Raw genomic sequence first — 21649 nt, 5'->3', positions numbered from 1 at the left:
CATTTATAGACATGACCTAAAGAAAAGAAACATTGATGGCTATCAGAGATTTTATTTCCTTAAATCATGTGTGATATTTGGGTTTTGTTTCAGAATTGGGAGGTAGGGACAGATTGAATGGATGGGAGTGTATGTGAAAGAGAATTACCCATGAATTGGTCATTATTGAAGCAGGATAGGAAGGAGTTCATTATACTATTCTTCCCACTTTTGACATATTTTTTAAAAAGCCAGTTGTGCTGTTTTGGCCAATAGGTGGCACTGCATTGTCACCTTGAGAATAGGTTGGTTGATGCTGGATGAATATTTTAGCTTATGATGTTTAAGATATTCTAATATTTTATTAAAAGCTTTCTTTTCTCTCTGTAACTAAGAGTTAACAGATTAAAGCATTATTGGAATTGTTCAAGTCTTGTGAAATTATGACTAATTTCTGGCATTGACAGCTATTAACGGTAGAATTTGAGAAAACTTTTAACATACAATCTTGCATTACCAGCTCAATGTCATATATTAAATTTTAGAGTCCATATAAAAGCACAATGCACAAATAAAGCTAAAAACCCCAAATTTGTTAGGATATTGAGTTTTAATACATAGAAAAATGAAATTTCTGCCAACCTGTAGTCCTAGTTCAAGGATTGGTAATTAGAAGTTAACTTGGTTTTTTAATAGAACACAACAAAAAAAATAAGGTACGTGAAAATGATTATAGTAACTGACAGTAAATTTAAAAGCAGTTTAGTTCAATAATCTAATTTTATGTTTTGCATTGAAGGAAGTGTGTGGTAGGAAAAGCATGTGTGATAGGAACATGGAGGAGCATAAATATCTGAAACTACTTCAGAATTTTGTCACTATCCCACCATCTCATAGTGCTGAGTTCTGGTCTACACAGAAACCACTTTCTCTTGTGCATTATGCATAATAGTAAGCAGCAGAACAGGTCGACCTAGTGAATCAAGACTCATTTCTCCTAATGTATAGTCTGAGTATAATCACCTTTTTAACCCGAGTTGGCAATGTTTCCTTCCGCCTACGTATGGATTCACATTTCATGGTATAAAGTATAAATATCCATCATTTCACCAAGTATGCATCACTGCCAATATGATTGCAGTGTCAATCCTGACTGCTTGTGTCCTAAATGTGAACCTTCAAGCCCTTTTCTTACCATCTCAATCCAAATCCCATATATTGGTGGTGTTTTTTTTATTTTGCTGTAAAATAAATAATCATTTTCTACACATTTAAATATACATAAGAGACAGACCAGAGAATGGCTGTAAGTGAACAAAATACACCTAAGGTTCTAGGCAGTCTACATTCCACTGGTTTTTTTTTTTTTTTTTTTTTTGAGACGGTGTCTAGCTCTGTCACCAGCCTGGAGTGCAGTGGTGCTATCTCAGCTCACTGCAACCTCTGCCTCCCAGGTTCAAGTGATTCTCCTGCCTCAGCCTCCAGAGTAGCTGGGATTACAGGCATGCGCCACCATGCCCAGCTAATTTTTGTATTTTTAGTAGAGACGGGGCTTCACCCTGTTGGCCAGGATAGTCTCCATCTCCTGACCTCATGATCTGCCCACCTTGACCTCCCGAAGTGCTGGGATTACAGGCATGAGCCACTGTGCCCAGCCATACATTCCCCTATTTTTTAGGAAGAAACATTTGGATGACTTTTTAAAAATATATGCAAATGTATCAGCCAGATTTTTTTGCTCTCCACATCCCAAAAAGACTAATTATTTATTTATAGCAACCTCAATCAGTAATACCAATGTCTCTAATTTCAGGTGTTAATTTCTTGAGACATACTAGTCCTCACAATGTATTTACATCCCTGGTCGGGTTGCTGGAGCCTATATTTTACAAATTCAAACCAGGAAATAATTAGCTCCACAATGGTGATTCCTAAACCTTAAAGGCCATAAGAGTCATCAGAGATGCTTGTTAAAATATATACTCCAGGGCCCAACTCCCAGATACTGATTTAGTAAGTCAGGAGTGAAGCTTAGACATTTTTAATAAACACTCCAAGTGGTCTAATGCTGGTAGCTCTGAAAAATGCTATTCTAGGACTCTAATCCTTTACTACTTTTCTCAGAACCGTTGCTATTACTCTTCAAAGAGTTAAGCCTATTTATTTAGAGCATTTAATGATCTGTAAGTACTATGAATAAGGTATTGAAATCCTTTTATATTTTAGAGCATGACAGTGATAATTTTCTGAGGTAGTATTTTCTACTTTAAAATAGTCTCTGTTAACCATTATAAACTATGTAGTTTAAAAATATTCTATGCTTATTATTCAGTTAAATCCAAACAATAACTGATAAACAAGGTAAGACAGATATTATCATCACCATTGGATAGAGGAGGATTTCTTATCCTCAGCGGACTCTTGAGACTTTGGGCCAGATAAATCTCTGTCGTAAGGGCTGTCCTGCACATTGTAGGGTATTTTGCAGCATCACTGGCTTCTACTTAACTGCATGCAGTGGCATCCCCGCTCCTCAGTTGTGATAACCCAAAATGTTTCCAGACACTTCCACATATTCCCTGAGTGACAAAATCACCCTCTGTGACCTACTTAATGTAATGTCAGTAAATCTGCAGTGGTTAATGTTTTATACCTTCAATCAGTGCATGTTAATTGAGCACATACTATGTGTCATGTGTTGTTCTAGGCTTTTGCGATATAATACTGTCTTACTATATGGAATTTACATTCAAGTTGGGGAGCAGAAAGCAATATAGGTACAGATTTTAGGAAAGGCCTCTCTGAGGAGATGACATTTAATCAGAAACCTTGAAATGATGTCAAGAAATAATCCAAACAAAGGGCAATTCAGATAGCGGACACAGCAGTAGAAACACCCCAGCACAGGAAGATGATTGAGGAACAGCAAGAATGTTGGTGTGGCTGGAGTACAGGGAGCAAAGGAGAGTCACAGAAAATAAAGTTTTAGAGGAAGTCAGGGGCCAAAACATGTAATGTCTTTTAGCCCATGAAAAGAAACTTGAAATTTATTTTAAATGTTATGTGAAGTTATTTGAAACTTTTGGACAGATAATTAATTTATGTTTTAAGCAAATCACTGGCTATTGTGTGGAAAATAGGGAACAGAGACTAGCAACGAAAATGGAAGGCAGGAGGCTGATAGATGGAGGCATTAGAAGTAATGAGAATTGATAGAAGTTGATGAGGTTGAGCCAGCAAGACTTGCTGATAAAAGAATCAGGCTTTTGGCCTTAGCAGCTACTAAGCGCAGGGAGGACTGCGAGAGGAACAGGTTGGGAGGATAGTGAATCAGTGTCTTTGGTGGCAGGTTAGATTTTGGATATCTAGTAGTCATTCAGATGAAGGTGGCTAGTGGGCAGTTGAGTATCAGTATCTGGGGTTCATGGGAGGGGTCAATGTTGATGATTAATTTGGTAATTCTTAGCCTATAGATATATTTAGAGCCTATATTAACTTGGTGGTTCTTAGCCTATAGATATATTTAAAGCCTATATTAATTTGGTAATTCTTAGCCTATAGATCTATTTAAAGGCATGGGACTAGGTGAAGTCATCCAAACCCAGTGAGAAAAAAGTAGAGCCTCTGGAAAACTGAGCCTTGGGTCAACCTAAACTTTAAGTGCAAAAAGAGGGAGGAGAGCCAGCAAAGAAGGCTAAAAGGAGCTGTTGTGTCTCAGAAAACAAGAGAAAAGGCCATTTCAAGGAGGAGGAAGTGCTTACTTGTGCCAAATGCAGCTGTTTGTTGAGAGGTTCAATAAAATAAAGACTGAGAATTGACCATTGGATTTGTGGCGAGATGGAATTTTTTGGTGAATTTGACAATTGGTTTCAGAAGGGTGGGAAAACAAAATACTGATTGGAATGGATTAAAAAAAGAATGAAAAATGAGAAAAGAGTGAATACAGAGAACTCCTTTAAGAAAATGTTTTTTTTTTAAACAGGTTTAATTTCAGCATAGTAAAATGCACAAATCTTAAATGTGTCTTTTATTGTTTAATATATTACAGCTTATTTATATGCTGGTGGAAATAATCCAGTTGAGACAGAAGAACTGATGGGAGACAGAGAAGATAACTGTGAGAGCAAAGCTTTACAGAGATAGGCTGTAATGCACAAGTGGAATGGTTGGCCTTAGAAGAAGAGACAGGCTGCTCATTATTACAGCTCTGAGGGCAGAGCATAGGGCTGTAGAAGAACGGAGGGTTGGGGATTTGTTGGTGGGAAGATGAAAGAGTTTTCCGATTACTTCCCAGTGAATTAAGATCTTTGGCTGAGAATGAAGAAGTGAAAAGGGAATTGGAGATTGATAGTGAAAAAAACATAAATGATCATGAGAATGAGAAAGTGAATTTACTAGAGAAACATAAAAGGATTGCCAAAGACTCATTTGAGATTATTTAGTCATAACTTTAAAAAGAGATCTGTCGATCCTTTTGTGGTTTATAAGCGTGATGATGGGTGCTCACACTCGTCTGAGATGTGTCTCCCTCTAAGCCTTGTAACAACATCAGCACATTACCCTTCTGATGTGAGGGAAAAAGAGAGCGCTATCCACCTAGTTGTTTTTAGTCTACCCATGTTCGGCTACTCTGGTACAGGCACACATTAGGCAGAGAAAACAGATCTCAGGTTTCACAGGTCATTCTGATGGAAGGAAAGAAAGCCAGGCAGGGGCATGAGTTATATGCTGGGAGGTGGTTATAGCCTTTGATCAAGGATGGAAGTGAGGACAGAGATTCTCATGTGCTGGACAGTAGAGAGGTCAATAGATTGGTGGATTCCATGGGATTGTAGGTGTGAGCCTACAAACAGAGGTGAATGGTAGAGTCAATAGGTGGTCAGAAAATGGGTTTCATGAAATTGAGATTTTTGGAGCTGCATAGTAATATATGATGACACGTTTTTATGGCCAGTGGAGGAGGTAGCTGAGTTGAGGTGAGGGCAAGTTAGTTGGAGGTGAGGGAGGGAGTCAAGGAACTGGAGGTTCAGGACGGTGGTGGGTGCCTATGTAGTGGAAGTCACTAGGAAGGCTGAAGGTGAGAGGAAGGCAGTGTGACCTTTGCTAAACCCTTCTGTGGATGAGGGAATACAACACAGAAAGCTGAAAAGATGTAATCTAACAGCATGCACTTCAAAGGGGATATGGTTTTTTGAAAGAAGAGGGAAAATAAATGGTCTGCAAGTAGTGAGGAACGAGGCATCCAAACCCACCTTCAGGCTTGCAGTATGTCAGACATGGAAACAGTAATCAGTTGAGAAGGCTGCAGGGGTGACTGAGGGTGGACAGGTTTCACTTAGAGCAAGGAAGAGAAGAGAACATTTAGAGGTCAGGGATTGAGTTCCAGGGATCACAGTTAGGATGTAATCTCTTCCAGGAACTAATTTGAGCCTTAATTTACTTTGTAACATCTTGAATACAGGAATGGTTTGCAGTGTATGTGGAACTTAATCAGCAAATTGCAGCACTCTTGAATGCTGGCGATGAGGAAGATCTTGTGGAACTAAAGTCGCTGCAGCAACAACTTAGTGATGTTTGTTATCGACAGGCCAGTCAGCTGGAATTTAGGCAAAATCTCTTACAAGCAGCTCTTGAATTTCATGGTGTTGCCCAAGATGTAAGTGTCTACTCTGATTCTTTTCTTTTCTTCAAATTATCTGAACACTTATCTACACGTAATTTTTTTCAGGTTTGCATGCCTCCTAAATTATTTTTCTGAACCAATAAAATGAATTACTGGTGGGGGTAATGAGATAAAATTTGATTTTTTAAAAAACAAGTATTTTTTAAGTCATTCTGCATGCAGTTCAACCTTTTATTGTCTAACTAGAGTGTTCCAATGTAGTAGAATATTTTATTTTGACTCCTTCTCAATGTTTATGCTTTATAACTTAGATGGAAATGGAAGTCTCAATACTTTTTTGCATTCTGCTGACCTGGATGTACTTCTTTGTCTTCCTGGTGCATGCATCTATGTGTTCTATCTTCCAGATAACGCATATTCTAATGATTTGTCCTTGTCTTGTAACAGTGTAGTCTTTTCAAGTGTAATTGTGATAACCTCATTAGATATAAACCTCATTAATCATTAAACACTTTAGATGCTGATTACATCAGGGTTATCTCTTTGGTGTCCCTCTGCTTTAGTTGTCTCAGCAGTTGGATGGCTTATTAGGGATGTTGTGCGTAGATGTAGCACCAGCTGATGGAGCATCGATTCAGCAAACTTTAAAACTGCTTGAAGAGAAGCTGAAAAGTGTTGGTAAGCAGATTTTAAAAATGCTGAAACATAAGGTTTTTTTTTTTTTTTTTTAAATATCATTACCATGGTTAGACAATTAAGTCAACTTACACTGAACTAATTAGTATTATTTTCAGGAAACAGAAAAATAGTATAAAAAGGTTTTATTCCCTTGAGGGGTTATAATTTATGCTGAAAATTTTATTTTTCATCATTAGTTAGTCACTCCTCCCTTCACTGGGCCTTTACCCTTGCCTGTTTACCCAGCTATATCTACAGGTGCTGTGTCTTGCATATACTATGAACAATTATTTGTAGTGCATGCATGAACTGTAATTAGCTGTGAAATGTTCTGTGGTAAACCCTGTATGCCCAAAATTGTGTTTTATGCAATGATTTTTGTTGCTGCTTTATCCTAACCTTGTGAAAAAATAGTTGGTTTGGTTTTTTGGTTCTTGTCACACCAAACTGGGAATATTGTCAGATTACCCATTCTCCAAGGAGTGGGGTACATTTACATTAAGGAGTCCAGTTACCTTAAGCTGATGTAGGCTTGATGTCATTTGACATCAAGGCCTTTAGAATTTTTCTACAGCAGGAAGCACAATGAACTTTCCTAAAAGATCAGGATGTGACAATGGGAAGGTGGGGAGTCATATCAAGGGGGGACAAAAGGGGAAATGGCAATGGAAGAGAGGAAACAGGAACTTAAGGCAGAAAACTAGTAAAAAGTGGTTGCACATTACTAAACCAAATTAATTATTGAAAACTACCTTAGGGAATTGGTTTGAAAAATCACGCTTGTACTGACATTTTACTTGCTTACAGCCTTTGTTATTTTATTTTATTGAGATGGAGTCTTGCTGTGTTGCCCAGGCTGGAGTGCAGTGGTGCCATCTTGACTCACTGCAACCTCTGCCTCCCCGGTTCAAGCGATTCTCCTGCCTCAGCTTCCTAAGTAGCTGGGATTACAGGCACCTGCCACCACGCCCGGCTAATTTTTGTATTGGTAGTTTTAGTAGAGATGGGGTTTTGCCATGTTGGCCAGGCTGGTCTCGAGCTCCTGACCTCAGGTGATCTGCCCACCTCGGCCTCCCAAAGTGCTGGGATTACAGGCATGAGCCAGTGCACCCGGCCAGCCTCTGTTATTTTAACAGATGGTATGCATAATATTTAGTATTTAATATGACAAATGAATTTTCTTTTAAAATAGTTTTTTTATTTTTAAAAAAAAAAAGTTCCTTTACACATGTAATTTGGAGAATTGTAAATATACCCTAATTGTTGCTTCCTATGGTATAGAAGCCAGACTGTACCTTTAGTCACAATGTTCAACATCCTTTGACATTGATGATACATTGCTGGAGTGTCTTAAAATTTTGCAAGACTTATGCGCTTTTTAAAACATGTTTGCCTTGTTCTCCTATAAGTTGGACAGCATAAAAGCAGGAAGAAAAAACAGAAAATTGTTTTCTATTAGAAATAGGAATTTTCATATTTTTCTTCTGCTTTCATTTTTTAAAAGTAATTATTGTCTATGGAAACTCATGTTTTCAAAATTCCCTTTAGGGAGAATTTGGCATGAGAGAAAGCTCCAGTTCGAGTTACATTTAAAGGGTTTTATTGCTTGAAATGTTCATAGGATGGAGTCTTGGGATTCCATCCCAAGATGGTTTACTGTACAAAGCTCCTATACTTGGGATCCAGGTACAATATCTGATGAGACGATTTGTTTGAGGGAGGGAAAGCGCCTTAGTTGTGTAAGAAATTAAATCTAGCAACTTTTATTTTAGATGTGGGATTGCAAGGTTTGCGTGAAAAAGGTCAAGGTCTCCTGGATCAGATCTCTAATCAGGCATCCTGGGCCTATGGAAAGGATGTAACCATTGAAAATAAAGAAAATGTGGACCACATACAAGGAGTGATGGAAGATATGCAGCTTAGAAAACAAAGGCAAAGTTTGACCGTTAATTACTTTTTACTAAAATAATAACAATATTAGTTAAAATGAGAAGTTATATAACATTTTATATACAGACAAAACATTCTTCACTGTTATATAGAAGACATACAGTAGGTTTTTGGTGAATGTAATGATTACTGTATATAATTTTACTAACAAATAGTAATAATTTATTCAATTATTAGGTACCATTTTCCTTTTTATTGGGTTGTAAAAATTTCAGTTATACTCAACTACTTCAAATTCCATATCCCCAGTGTAGTCTATGACTCTGTTCTGCTTTAAAAAAAACTTTTTGAAGAATAATTTTGCTTCTTAAATTTCATTTAGTTTAGAGTTGCCGTTAAACTTGTCATCTACATTGATCCGTTTCTTCATCTAAACTTACAGAATGTCACACATTCATTGTTCTCATATTTGCTGTAGGAGGATTAAACAGTGGACTAGCGATGTTTAGTTTCATTTTCTATAAAACTAGGAATTTAAAAGATTCTTTGAAAACTCAGTTTGCAATAACAACTACAAAGTATTGCAAAGTAAAGGATTAAAATTATGCAATACACACAATCTAGCATGGTTATATGAAATTTTGCATACTTGAAAATTTTATGATTATCAACAAAACTTGACAGAAAGCCTCCTTCTACATCACAGAGAAAACAGTCATGAGGCAGAAATTTCTTCCCTCATATCTGCAAACTTATCATTATTCTCTCACCACAAAGGATGATCGAGCTCTCCATTTATATCAAAAAATATCAAAGCTGAGCTTCTATTTAGGCTCTGATTCTGATCACCCTCCTGACTCCTAACTCCATCAAATCCCATTCTCTACTCTGGTTCCTGCCCTCACTTAAATGCTTAAATTTCTCCTATTTTAAAAATAATAATCACACACATGGGTATGTCTTCCTCTTCAACTCTTTGTCTTTTAGCATTAGAACTCTTCCTCACAGCTAAGTCATTTGGATAGGTTTACGGTACATTCATGCTACTTCCCCCACTACCTCCAATTTATTTTCAGCCCTTTTCAGTCTGACTTCTACCCTCACCATTTCATTCAGTGTTGCTCTTACCGGCATTACCAACGTAATAAATGCTGGATCTTACTTAAAGTTCAGAGAACACTTTTAGTCCTGACTTGCTTAACTGTGATTAGCATTAGGCGCAACTAACTTTTCTTTGATTTCATCTTTCATTGAAAACACATTTATGATCCTTCTCTGTTTCTTCTTGGTTTTTGTCACTGATTTCTTGGCCACTAGCCAAAGTTACTGCTTCCAGGATTTGTTCTGAGGCCAGATTCCCTTCTTTATATATTCTCCCTGGACATTCTCACTACTTGAATTACTTTCTTTAATAGATCATGGTTTAGTAGTTACAGCTCTCCCGTGCTGTAGACCCATAATTCCAGTTGCCTACTTAGTGTCGCCTGCAGGATGCCCCATGTACTGCTGAAATCTAGTGTATTAGTCCATTCTTGCATTGCTATAAAGAACTACCTGAGACTGGGTAATTTTTCTTTTCTTTTTTTTTTTGAAACAGAGTCTCACTCTGTCGCTAGGCTGGAGTGCAGTGGTGTGATCAAGGCTCACTGCAACCTCCGCCTCCTGGGTTCAAGCGATTCTTCTGCCTCAGCCTTCCGAGTAGCTGGGACTATAGGTGCGTGACACTGCACCTGGCTAATTTTTGTATTTTTAGTAGAGACGGTGTTTCACCATGTCGGCCAGGCTGGTTTCAAACTCCTGACCTCGTGATCCGCCCACATTGGCCTCCCAAGGTGCTGGGATCACAGGCGTAAGCCACCGTGCCTGGCCGAGACTGGGTAATTTTTAAAGAAAAGAGGCTTAATGGGCTCACAGTCCCCCAGACTGTACAGGAAGCATGGCTGGGGAAACCTCAGGAAACTTCCAATCATCATGGAAGGTGAAGGGGAAACAGACACATCTTACTTGGATGGAGAAAGAGGAAAAGAGTGAAGGGGGAGGTGCAGCACACTTTTAAACAACCAGATCTCATGAAAACTCACTGACATGAAAACAGCAAGGGGGTTATGTGCCCCCGTGATCCAGTCATCTCCCACCATGCCCCTTGTATTAGTCCATTCTCACGCTGCTGTAAGGACATACCCAAGACAGGATAATTTATAAAGGAAAGAAGTTTAATTGACTCAGCTTTTCAGGGCTGGGGAGGCCTCAGGAAACAGAATCATGGTGGAAGGGGAGGCATCTAATCACATCCCACCAGGATCCTCCTCCAATATTGGGATTACACTTTGATGTTAGATTTAGGTAGGGACACAAATCCAAAACCCAGTTCCAAACCAGATCACCTAGTATGGCCAGACTGGAGTCATTTTCCTCTAAAACTTGCTCTCCTTTTTTAATTTCCTGCCTAGGTTAAAGTTACCATCAGCTACCAAACTTGAGATTTATCCTAAAATCCTTCGTCTTTCTCATCCCTTATAGCTTAATCAAATGTCCAGGTTCTGCTGTCTGTGAATCTCAAACAAACATTTATGGTCAAGATCTTAAACTCTTATCTGCCTCTGGCCTGGCTACTCTCCAGCTTTTTGTATATAAGTGTAATTTTCATAAAGTACAACAATTGTGTAAAACTTCCTTCAGTGACTTCCTATTTGCTCAGATGGAGTTAGTCTTCTTGGAATAATGTAGGAGACCCTTCATAATCCAATTCTTCTATAACATTCCCATAAAATCACACAGTTGTTCTTATCTCCCTGAAAGCATCATGCTGTTTCATGCATCCATGACTAAGAATACCTCTTTCCTTGTTTTCTGCTCAGTGAAATCCTACTTACTCTTCAAGACTCAGGGATACTTACTTTAGGAAGCCTTTTTGGACTTCTAAGGCAAGTTAGTCACTTGCTCCTCCCTACTCTTATAAAACATTTTAAATAGCTTTATAATAGTATTTATTACATCTCCGCAAATGGGAGCATCTTGATAGTAGAGCCCATATCTTATATTTTCCCCAGCACACATTATCTAGTACCTGAATACAGTATATGTATGATACCATCTTCATCATTAAGGTGGCCTACATTGTTTTTTAGTTTCATATTTAAAAAATAATTATCACTTCCCTTCAGTCCATTGTAGAATTACTTTAACCAAGTTGAATTTTAATGTCATGTTATAGCTTTTATTCAGAGCATCTTTATTTTTTTAAAAAAAAAGCCTTGTGATGCCTACTTCTATATTGTTATTAAGCTTTCTTTAAGGACATCAAGTATAGTAGAGTGCAGCGTCTGGTAACTTGTTATCGGTATTTGAGACTGCAGTGGGAGTCCCCCATCCCACCTGCAGTACACAGAATTTCATGGAAATGAAGGAAATGAACCAGAGTTAAGTTAGGTTAAGTTGCCTTAAAAATTTAAATGGTTATATTATCCAAACAGACCACAGTGAGATTAAAAAAATAATTTGAATTGTGTTTCTCTACACCCAGAGGTCAGTAGAGTTTTTTTGTTTTTTTAAGCCCTCCATCTAGTTTTTAAGAATGTAGATGGTTTTAAAAAAAATCAGAATTAAATATTTTAGGTACTATAATATAATGAAAAGCGTTAATTTTTAAATGTTTCTTTAGCTGGGCATAGTGGTGCATACCTGTAGTCTTAGCTACTTTGGAGGCTGGGGTGTGAAGATCATTTAAGCCCAGGAGTTTGAGGTTATAGTGAGCTATGATGGTACCACTGCACTCCAGCCTAGGTGCTTGAGTGAGACCTTGTCTCAAAAAAAATCCTGTATTTGAGAAACATTACACTTTTATCCTTGAAATTTGTTTGATGCTAAACAGCAGTGGAGATTTTTTTTGGTTTTAGTGTACTATTGTCCTTACATTTTGCTTTAATATTTTGCAGAATCCATGCTATCCTTAAGAGGGTTTGTCATTGAGTATCATTCGGGTATTTTGATGTTTTGATGTAACATTGATATAAATATCCCTAAAATTCTTACAAATCAATATAAAATACTTGCATTCTCTATTGTGTAGGACTAAGTATTTTAGTGTACTATAAAATACATATGCCAAATGATGATGTTACAATAGTAATCAATAAAACAGAAATGATGAGTTAAATTTATATTTGGGTTCATTAGATGTGAAGACATGGTAGATGTGCGAAGGTTAAAGATGCTTCAGATGGTGCAGTTGTTTAAATGTGAAGAAGACGCTGCCCAGGTAAGGACCAGTCAGCTACATTATGTAGTTAACTTTTCTTAGAAGATTGATTTCATCTAACTACAAACAAAAGTGTGCTTTTCATGGTCCTAAAAAAGTAAATTCTTGAAGTCGGGTTCTAGTTTATCTTGTTGAAGAATACACTTTGGTATTCCCAGCTAGTTGATTGATCTCATTTAACTTAATCTTCTCAATGAAATCCTCTATTGAGCTAGAGATTGGGATTGTTTATTATTTATTATTGTTGATTAGGTTGTCAGTTACATCCAGGATAAAATCTGGTGGAGCACACTGCATTTTGCTCTCTTGCATCTGCAAGAGAAATTTCAATACCAGATAAACAATTTGATATATTTTGTCGTTATCATCAGAGAACATCATTTCAGGTCGATTTAGATAAAATTTTTGATTTTATATAGTAACACAAATCTGTAATACAATCCTGATGGATCTATATACAGAAATACGTGATCTTTTATTATGTGATATTAATTTTAAAAGAATGCTTTTCTTCAGTATGTCTTGCCTTCAGATTTAAAGAATTTTGAGGAGTAGGAGAGGTCATTAATTCATGTAGCTTATCATTGAATGAAATAAGCTTTTAAGACTTTAGGTTACAATTAACGGATTCATTAATCACATGATAGTAATCTCTGTATAAATGACATTTTGATACAATAAGTAAAGAGTTCTGAATCCAGCTTCATTGTTATGTCTTTTTGTTTAGGCAGTAGAATGGCTAAGTGAACTTCTGGATGCTCTGCTTAAGACTCACATCAGATTGGGCGATGATGCTCAAGAAACGAAAGTTTTGCTGGAAAAGCATAGAAAATTTGTTGATGTTGCACAGGTGCAAAACTGGTTATCTTCCTTTTCCACAAGCTCAGTGTTTGAATAGCTTTCTGCATGATTATAATGTAACTTTACCCTCCAAGTACAAGAAGGTTAGTTTTGTTATTCCAGAAGTGTCACAGAATTAAGAAAATGTCAGCTGGTGCATCAAAACTAGCCTGCATAAACTTGAGAGGGTTTATGTTTCCCTGAATACATGTTCTGCATTGTCCCTCTGATTTATGCTGTATATTATGGCATTTTTAAGGCAATCCAACTGTTCATTCACAGAAGTTAATATGAAATGGATGTTAATATCAGTAAATAAGAAACCTCACTTTCTGCCTCTCACTAGTATTAGCATAATAACACAGAACTTTTTTGTGGTGAAAAGTATCTTTTTTTTTTTTTTTTTTAAGACAGTCTTTCTCTTGTTGCCCAGGCTGGAGTGCAATGATGCAATCTCAGCTCACTGCAACCTCTGCCTCCCAGGTTCAGGCGATTCTCATGCCTCAGCCACCTGAGTTGCTGGGATTACAGGCACCGGCCACCACGCCTGGCTAGTTTTTGTCTTTTTGGTAGAGATGGGGTTTCACCATGTTGGCCAGGCTGGTTTTGAACTCCTGACCTCAAGCGATCCACCCACCTCGGCCTCCCAAAGTGCTAGGATTACAGGCGTGAGCCACTGCGCCAAGCCAAAAAGTATCTTATTTTCCCTAATAATGAGTTCACGTTTTAACAGGTGTAGTTTCCTATATGGAATATAAAGTGCCTAATTTCACCTACTTTTGAAAGTAGTTTTGATTAATTCATTAGCAGACATTCTTTCTGGCCAGTGAAATTTAAGCAGACTGTGATGGCGGAAACAGAATAAAGTGGGGAAGCCTAACAGAAAGAGACTTTTTTTCTAATTAAAAATTTTAAAACAATTTTTTTTTTTGAGACAAAGCCTTGCTCTGTCAATTAAGATACGATGTTTTAGCACAACCATAGCTCACTGCATCCTCAAACTCCTGGGCTCCAGTGATCCTCCTGCCTCAGCCTCCAAGGTAGCTAGGACTACAGGCAAGTGTGGCCAAACTCAACTAATTTTTTTCATTTTTTTTTTTAGAGACAGGATCTTGCTATGTTGGCCAGGCTGGTCTTGAACTCCTAGCTTCAAGCGATCCCCCCACCTCAGCCTCCCAAAGTGCTGGGATTACAGGCATGAACCACTGTGCCTGGCCATGAAACTTATTATAAACTAACCAAAAATATAGCTTCCCCTTTATTACTTATACACACAGATGATTTGTAGTAATAAGTGCCACTAGAGTTATTCAGTATTGATTTCTAGTAGTGTCACTTAATTGTAACGACAATCTTCCTGCACACTTTCCCCATCCTTCTCTTAAGAATTCTTTTATTACAATTTTATGTTTCCTTTTCTTTTTTAGAGCACTTATGACTATGGCAGGCAGTTGCTACAGGCCACAGTTGTGTTATGCCAGTCTCTGCGCTGCACTTCTCGGTCATCTGGGGATACACTTCCTCGATTGAACAGAGTATGGAAACAGTTTACAATAGCATCTGAAGAGAGAGTACATAGATTGGAAATGGCTATTGCATTTCACTCAAATGCTGAAAAGGTTTGCTTGTGTTTTTGAAATGTTATTCTCAGTGGTATTTATTATATGTGTTTAAAATATGTTAATTTTAGTAATGTAACTATATGACTAATCTGTTTTTCAATATTTATATTAGTTCCGTTGTTACGGTTTGTTTAGATATAATACATTGCCTTAGAGAGCTGAAATTAAATTTCCTTAATCCTTACCAGTGCTGGAGAGCCGTGATTGGAGAAATCTAGAATCACCTGGTAGTCTTCTCTTTACACTTCTCTCCTCACCAAGCCTGGTGTCCAGAATATGCCCTCTGTTCTTTAGAGTATCATGAGTTCAATCTCTTTCGTTATGCCTGGAAGGGAAACGTTTTGCTTTGGCAACTGCTATTAATTGTCACACATTTTTTAAAAGGTACCTTGTGATTTTATAAGTAGGGACCATTAAAAAAATAAGAATAAGGACAAAAGTAAAATGATTTTTTATATGTGTTCTTTAAAGATTCATTCTAGAATTTATTATTCAATGAATTAAGGTCATTAATTTCAGAAACAAAAAATAAAATATGCAGGGTTATTTGGACACATTTTCAATAGCACTTTTTTCTTACTCTTCATAGTAAGAATTTATTGTACCCAAGCCTTACATATCCATTCTGAAAAGGAACTTTATTATGTAGTCAATTTTGTTTTGATCTCTTACAATAAAAGTTTATATGTAGGGAATGTTCAATACACTTTGAGATATTAGCAAACCTAACTTGATCCATGGAACAGATGTTGCAAGGAACCTCAGGAATTAAACAGTTTCTGTCTGAGTTATGAAGTACATCTGTTGGGAAGGGTCCATAGTTAACTCATTCTCAGCTGGTCATTGAACTCCGTAGATCAGTGTTTGATTAACATGGGCCTAATGATGATAAGTGGAAGTATACAAAATGGTGTAACTTGTTTATCTACTGATTGTTTCAATGAGAATTTTTTATTATTATGAAGTATACTATTAACATAGAAAACATACAAACCACAAGTATTCTGTGCAGTGAGATTTCATAAAGTGAACACACCTGTGTAATCAGTGTACTGTTCAAAAAAACAGAACATTACCAGCACCCAGAAGCTCCCCCCGCCCTCTGTAGTCACAGTACTGCTCCCCCAATCACCTCACTGTCAAAGGGTGACATTTGGCCCAATGTCTAGCACCACTGATAACTTTTTTTTTTTTTTTTTTTTTTTTGAGACGGAGTCTCACTCTGTTGCCCAGGCTGGAGTGCAGTGGCATGATCTTGGCTCACTGCAAGCTCCGCTTCCTGGAGCTTGTTGTACAAACCTAAGTAAAGCCCTTTGTTATCAGATATTACTTTCCTCTTGACTGTATTCTATTTTATACCATTAAGCATAAATATAAATAACCACAACTATAGCAAATTATATAGTATAATGATTAGAAAAATATCTAAATTAAATCTTGAGTTTTAAAATACAAAAATGTCCGTTTATGAGTAATGCTGACGTAAACATGATTAGATTACATAAAGTGTAATGCAAAAAAAAGTTGTAAAAATGAATACTTGTTTTTCTTCTCTCAAATTTTGCAGTTCTTGTGGTTTAATTTAAATGGTAATGGTTAGGGTGAAGTGAAGAACAGTATCTCATCAAGGACTATAGAGATTCCCATATTTGAATCATAACCTAATCATTTTATGGCAGTTAACTCAAGCCAGCAGATCAGTTGTTAAATATTATCATCTAGCTAAGTTGTCACATCAGTTATGTATTTTTCCTCTTTGTTGTTTTTTATTTATATAATTTTTCATTTGTAACGTCTATATGCTCTTTGAGAACACAGTCTATACCTCCTTCACCTTCCAGGCTGCTAAATAAACATAAATTGTTCAATAAATGGTTACTTAATAAATGAAAGAATACTTCTTAAGGACAGATTGAACTCATTTTCCAAATAGTAGTCTAGCATTTTCTTTCTTGGAAATCACCATATTGTTAGTAGGAATTATGTATTTCATTTTGTTGTTTGAATTTCTTGAAGAATTTTGCCAATAATAGATCAATCTTATACAGTGGTATACCTGAAGATGCTAAGAACAAGAAAATGCCTTTAATCTACCAAATTTGTATGAGCTTGATTCCATTTCTGTGTCTTTCTTTTCTCTTTTTTTTGTGGTGGGGGTGGGGGGTGATCCTCTGAAACTGCAGACCTGTCTGTGTCTCTTGATTGATGTTGCTCTTTTATTTATTGCAGATTTTGCAGGACTGTCCAGAAGAGCCTGAAGCTATTAATGATGAGGAGCAATTTGATGAAATTGAAGCAGTTGGGAAATCACTTTTGGATAGATTAACTGTTCCTGTAGTTTATCCTGATGGGTATGGGGCATGTTCTTATAATTTTATTTTTTATTGGTGTGGTCTTAAAGTGAAATCATTAAAAGAGGAAATCTATTCTTTAAACAGCCAAGTAAATTAGGTTTGGTCCACATCTTTAACTCCTACAATAAATTAGTTTAAAATGAAAAGAAATCCACACCTCTTAGCCACAGTAATGGTACTTGCCAACAACAGATGTGTTGCTTCTTGACAGCCTGTTGTAGAATGATCATTGACTAGATTAAGACACTGGGTTCTAGCCTTGGCTGTGATGGTAGGGAATAGTGTGACTTGGGGCTTCATTCAGGAAAAGGAAGAGGGGACAAGGGACTGATGTTTAGTGAGTTCATAATATATGCCAAGTACCCAGTGAAACATTTCACCTTCATTACTTTTGACCAAAGAGGACCAAACCAGTATGATTATTCCTGATTTACAAATGAAGAAACTGAGGCCCAGAGAGATTAAGTAAGGCTCTCAGGATTTCACAGCTTCTAAGTGTTAGCGTAAAGATACAATCTCAGGTATGTCTGTGTGGCTCCAAACCCATTCTCTTTGTACTGTGTTATATGGCGTTCTAATTTCTTTATGTGTGAAGGGATGGGGTCCTGATTATCTTACACCTTTCCATTTCAAATAGTGATAAAAATATGAAATAATCTGATGCAAAATAAATGGATCAGGAAAAGAATCAGGAGGAGCTTCGGCCGGGCGTGGTGGCTCACGCCTGTAATCTTTGGGAGGCCGAAGCAGGCAGATCACGAGGTCAGGAGATGGAGACCATCCTGGCTAACACAGTGAAACCCCGTCTCTACTAAAAATACAAAAAATTAGCCGGACATGGTGGCGGGCGCCTGTAGTCCCAGCTACTCGGGAGGCTGAGGCAGGAGAATGGCGTGAACCCGGGAGGTGGAGCTTGCAGCGAGCTGAGATCGCGCCACTGCGCTCCAGCCTGGGTGACAAGAGCGAGACTCCATCTCAAAAAAAAAAAGAATCAGGAGGAGCTTCATCCCTGGTGATTTAGACCTGATTCTTAGTGAAAATAATTTAGAGATAATCCAGAGGATATTTAATTCAAATGATAGAGTAACCAAACCAGTAAATAAAAATATAAGTATCTTTAACATTGTGGTATAGTGTGATGAGTCTGTGCACTCTGGAGCCAGAGGTCTCAGCTCTACCACTTACTCACTGTAACACCTTGGGCAAGCCACTTAACCTTTATGCCTGAATTCCCTCATCTAAAAACTGCCGTGTAACACTCATACCTCCTCAGGTTACGGGGGTGTGGGAATTACCTGAGCTAAATAAGTATAAAGTACTTAAAACAGATCTGACACATAATAAGCACTGCTACCACTGTGCCATGATCTTCCAGTGATTATTTGGGATTGATATTGAAAAGATGGCATTTTATTCCCTTCAAAGAATATTATTCATAGTCTATACTTATGTTATCTCAAGCCACACCTAAACTTGAACAATCTGAGGTAGCCTAAAGTCACCTAAAGTTGTATTACACATCTGCAATAAAAGACAACAAAATTCAGCTAGTAACAGAATTGTAGGCGTGCATCTGGTTGTTCCATTCCAGGATCCCTTACCCTCCCTGATTCCTACATTTCGCAGCCAGTTGTCACACAGTCAGTCTCCTGTTCTACCCATGTCAGCCTAGGAACACCTCTCCCTGGTGTGCTTGCTTCAGCTTCTCATCTGTGTTTCACAGATAGATAGTCCATGTGTCATTTCCTTATCCTTTTAAGATAAAAGAATGTTAGTACTGTATATTCAAAGTTCACACCCACCTTTAATATTTTGGAATTGCTATTTTATTCCACTTTATATTCATATTAAAACTTATGTTTATCTCTTTTAGGTATTTTGCTAAATTAAATGTTTCCCAAAGTTGTGTATAATGTTTTCCATAATTATTAATATAATGGTAATCTGTTTATGCCATGTATAGTTTGTTTGACAGGTTAGACAGATTTGTCTTTTATACCTTCTCCTGGTAAAATAAAAGAGATTGATGGTCTCTCTAGATTCACTGCTCAAAGACCTAGGTTCAAATTCTAGTTTTTCCCTGTGTGACCTTGCTTACGTCATTTAACTTGCTAGGCTCCACTTTTCTGATCTGAAAAATAAAGAGATTAACCTGATAATTTCTAAGAAATCTTCCAGCTCTAAAAATATTCTGTGATTCTGAATACAGTATCTTTGAGAATAGAATAAAATTAATAATTTTATGTGTTAATGTACCAAACAATGTTGTAACATTAAAAAGAATATTTATTTTGCTTGCCAGCTGTATAGACAAGTGGTGTCCCCAGCCGGTAGCACTCAAGTACCTGTATAAACTTTATGTTTGTGCATGCTTCTGGACCCACATATTTCCAGTGTTTCATTGTTCAGTTTGTTGCTATTATCATAACTATACATGATATAACCTTTACACCACCAATATATTTTTCTCATGTCTTAATGTATTTTATGCCATTTTAAAAAATGTTTTTCCTGATGAATTTCCTGCTCAGAGATAAACAGTATGATTGCCGATGAACTGATATTTACACATAGGCTATCTCATGTAGATTTTTTATGGTAAAGTTTTGCTTCTATTTGTATTCACTGCAGTTAATAGATTAGATTTGTATTAATCTGAGGTTTTTCTGTGTGTTTTGATTTTTAGAACCGAACAATATTTTGGGAGTCCAAGTGACATGGCTTCTACTGCAGAACACATCAGAGACAGGATGAAACTAGTTAATCTCAAAAGGCAGCAGCTGAGACATCCTGAAATGGTGACCACAGAGAGCTAATAGCTACCAGCAGATTTGCAGTTCATAATCCCGCATGTTGTCAATATACTACAGCATTAGCCACCACACCTTAAGATGCATTTCACAGCCAAAATAAGTCTCATTTCTTTTCATGACACATTTCTCTTTACATGTTAACACTTTGCTACTACCAAGGCATAATTACTTAACATGCTTCGAGGCTGTAGATTCCAAGTATCTTAAAAGAAGGAACTATAAACATTGCACTGAAAACTTGCTTTAAAGCTTTACCTGACCTGTCAGTTTGTAGATAAACAACTGATAATAAGCTTTGAATGGTGCTAATAAGAGTAGGAATTCTCTCTATTAAAAAGAAAAAAAAAAAGTTGCCCTTCCTCCACAGGTGATTTAGTAAATTTAGACAGTAGTTAAACTCTTATTAGTAGACAGTGGTGTCCTCAAAATTTTACTTTGTAATTCTTCAGAATTGATTATTTTTATTGTGTCAATACAGAGAAAGCCTTTCAGATCTTTGATATATCATAGTCATTAAAAGACCTTTTCCTATTTGTATTGATAATGTATTAAAAGTTGTTTGTGCTTAATAAAAGACTTCTTTAAACATCTTATTTAATTTAGTAGTTACATCCTATTTCCAAACATGAGTGCCTTATTTAAAAGGGCATTCTTAGGACTGTGAGGATGGTTTAATATTTGTTTTTTCATGGTGGTTGCATGTATTTTAGACAGGAAATTCATATGTAAGCATGTGTATATAATAAGCATGTTTTATCATGAAAAATTATTGTGAACAATTTAGATCTTTAAGAACTTATTAATAATGGAATACTATTTCTAATTTTTCTCTTCTTTAACTTGAAAAATATTCTCAAAATTATTAACTACCCTGAAGATACTTTGTCTTTAGGGGAGGAGGGCTGAGGAAGAAGGCATACATAATTACTTCAGTGTAATCCTTTATATCAGAGTAATCTTTCTGGAACTAAAATAGCAATTGTTAATAAAATTTAGTTTCTCATTATAGTCTAAAAGCAAAATAAATTCTGAAGTAGTCCAGTAACAGAACTGTATGACTCCTTTAGAAATAAAATTTATCATGAAATGCTAGTGCTTTTAAGTTTGTATTAAGTTTAAATGGTAAAATGCATATAATTTAAATTTTGTGTATTTTTATTTCAGAACATTTTTTAAAAGATTAAAAATTATTTTTTAGGCTTGTAGTCATTATAAAATTATAAACGAGTTGTATACTGGCTCCTTTTTGAGGTCTACAAACATGTTCATGTATCTTCCAATGCAAAAAAACCCCTCCCTTTTAACCTGCTAGTTTTTCCAGCCTTCTTCACTGACAGACTTCTTGGAGAAATCCACATCCAATGCCCCTACATCCTCATCACTCACTACTCAGCACCTTGCAGTCTGGTTTTACACAGCACTCTACTGAAACTGTTCTTTTGAAAGTCAGCAATGGCCTCCCAGCTACCAAACTGAATGGGTTTTTCTGTCTGAATCCCTTACCCTTTTCTCTCTGCAACATTTACACCATTGAGCAACCTTTCCTAGACAGTGTCTCCTTCCTTGAAGATGCTATCCTCTGAAATAACTGT

The 21649-nt window shown here is 36.8% G+C and overlaps 1 protein-coding gene and 1 non-coding gene across 4 annotated transcripts in view; both read left to right on the top strand.

Moving 5' to 3' along the window:
• SESTD1 (SEC14 and spectrin domain containing 1) overlaps positions 1 to 21149 on the top strand; it is a 151536-nt gene extending 130387 nt beyond the window's left edge. For all 3 annotated transcript variants that reach the window (XM_024243509.3, XM_024243510.3, XM_054549560.2), the window contains 8 exons: positions 5441 to 5635; positions 6166 to 6280; positions 8053 to 8212; positions 12347 to 12428; positions 13156 to 13278; positions 14696 to 14887; positions 17120 to 17241; positions 19931 to 21149. In XM_024243509.3, the coding sequence (XP_024099277.1) occupies positions 5441 to 5635; positions 6166 to 6280; positions 8053 to 8212; positions 12347 to 12428; positions 13156 to 13278; positions 14696 to 14887; positions 17120 to 17241; positions 19931 to 20060 (1119 nt within the window). In that variant the 3' untranslated portion in view covers positions 20061 to 21149. The remainder of the gene's footprint in view (positions 1 to 5440; positions 5636 to 6165; positions 6281 to 8052; positions 8213 to 12346; positions 12429 to 13155; positions 13279 to 14695; positions 14888 to 17119; positions 17242 to 19930) is intronic.
• Positions 4448 to 4549, top strand: LOC112132513 (small nucleolar RNA U13). The gene has a single exon (XR_002914277.2). It is a non-coding gene; the product is annotated as a small nucleolar RNA U13 (small nucleolar RNA).
• Positions 21150 to 21649: the final 500 nt, after the last annotated feature.

The sequence above is a fragment of the Pongo abelii genome, chromosome 11, assembly GCF_028885655.2.
Source record: "Pongo abelii isolate AG06213 chromosome 11, NHGRI_mPonAbe1-v2.0_pri, whole genome shotgun sequence".
In the NCBI taxonomy this organism is placed as follows: domain Eukaryota; kingdom Metazoa; phylum Chordata; class Mammalia; order Primates; family Hominidae; genus Pongo; species Pongo abelii.
This window is presented reverse-complemented; position numbering and strand designations above follow the sequence as displayed.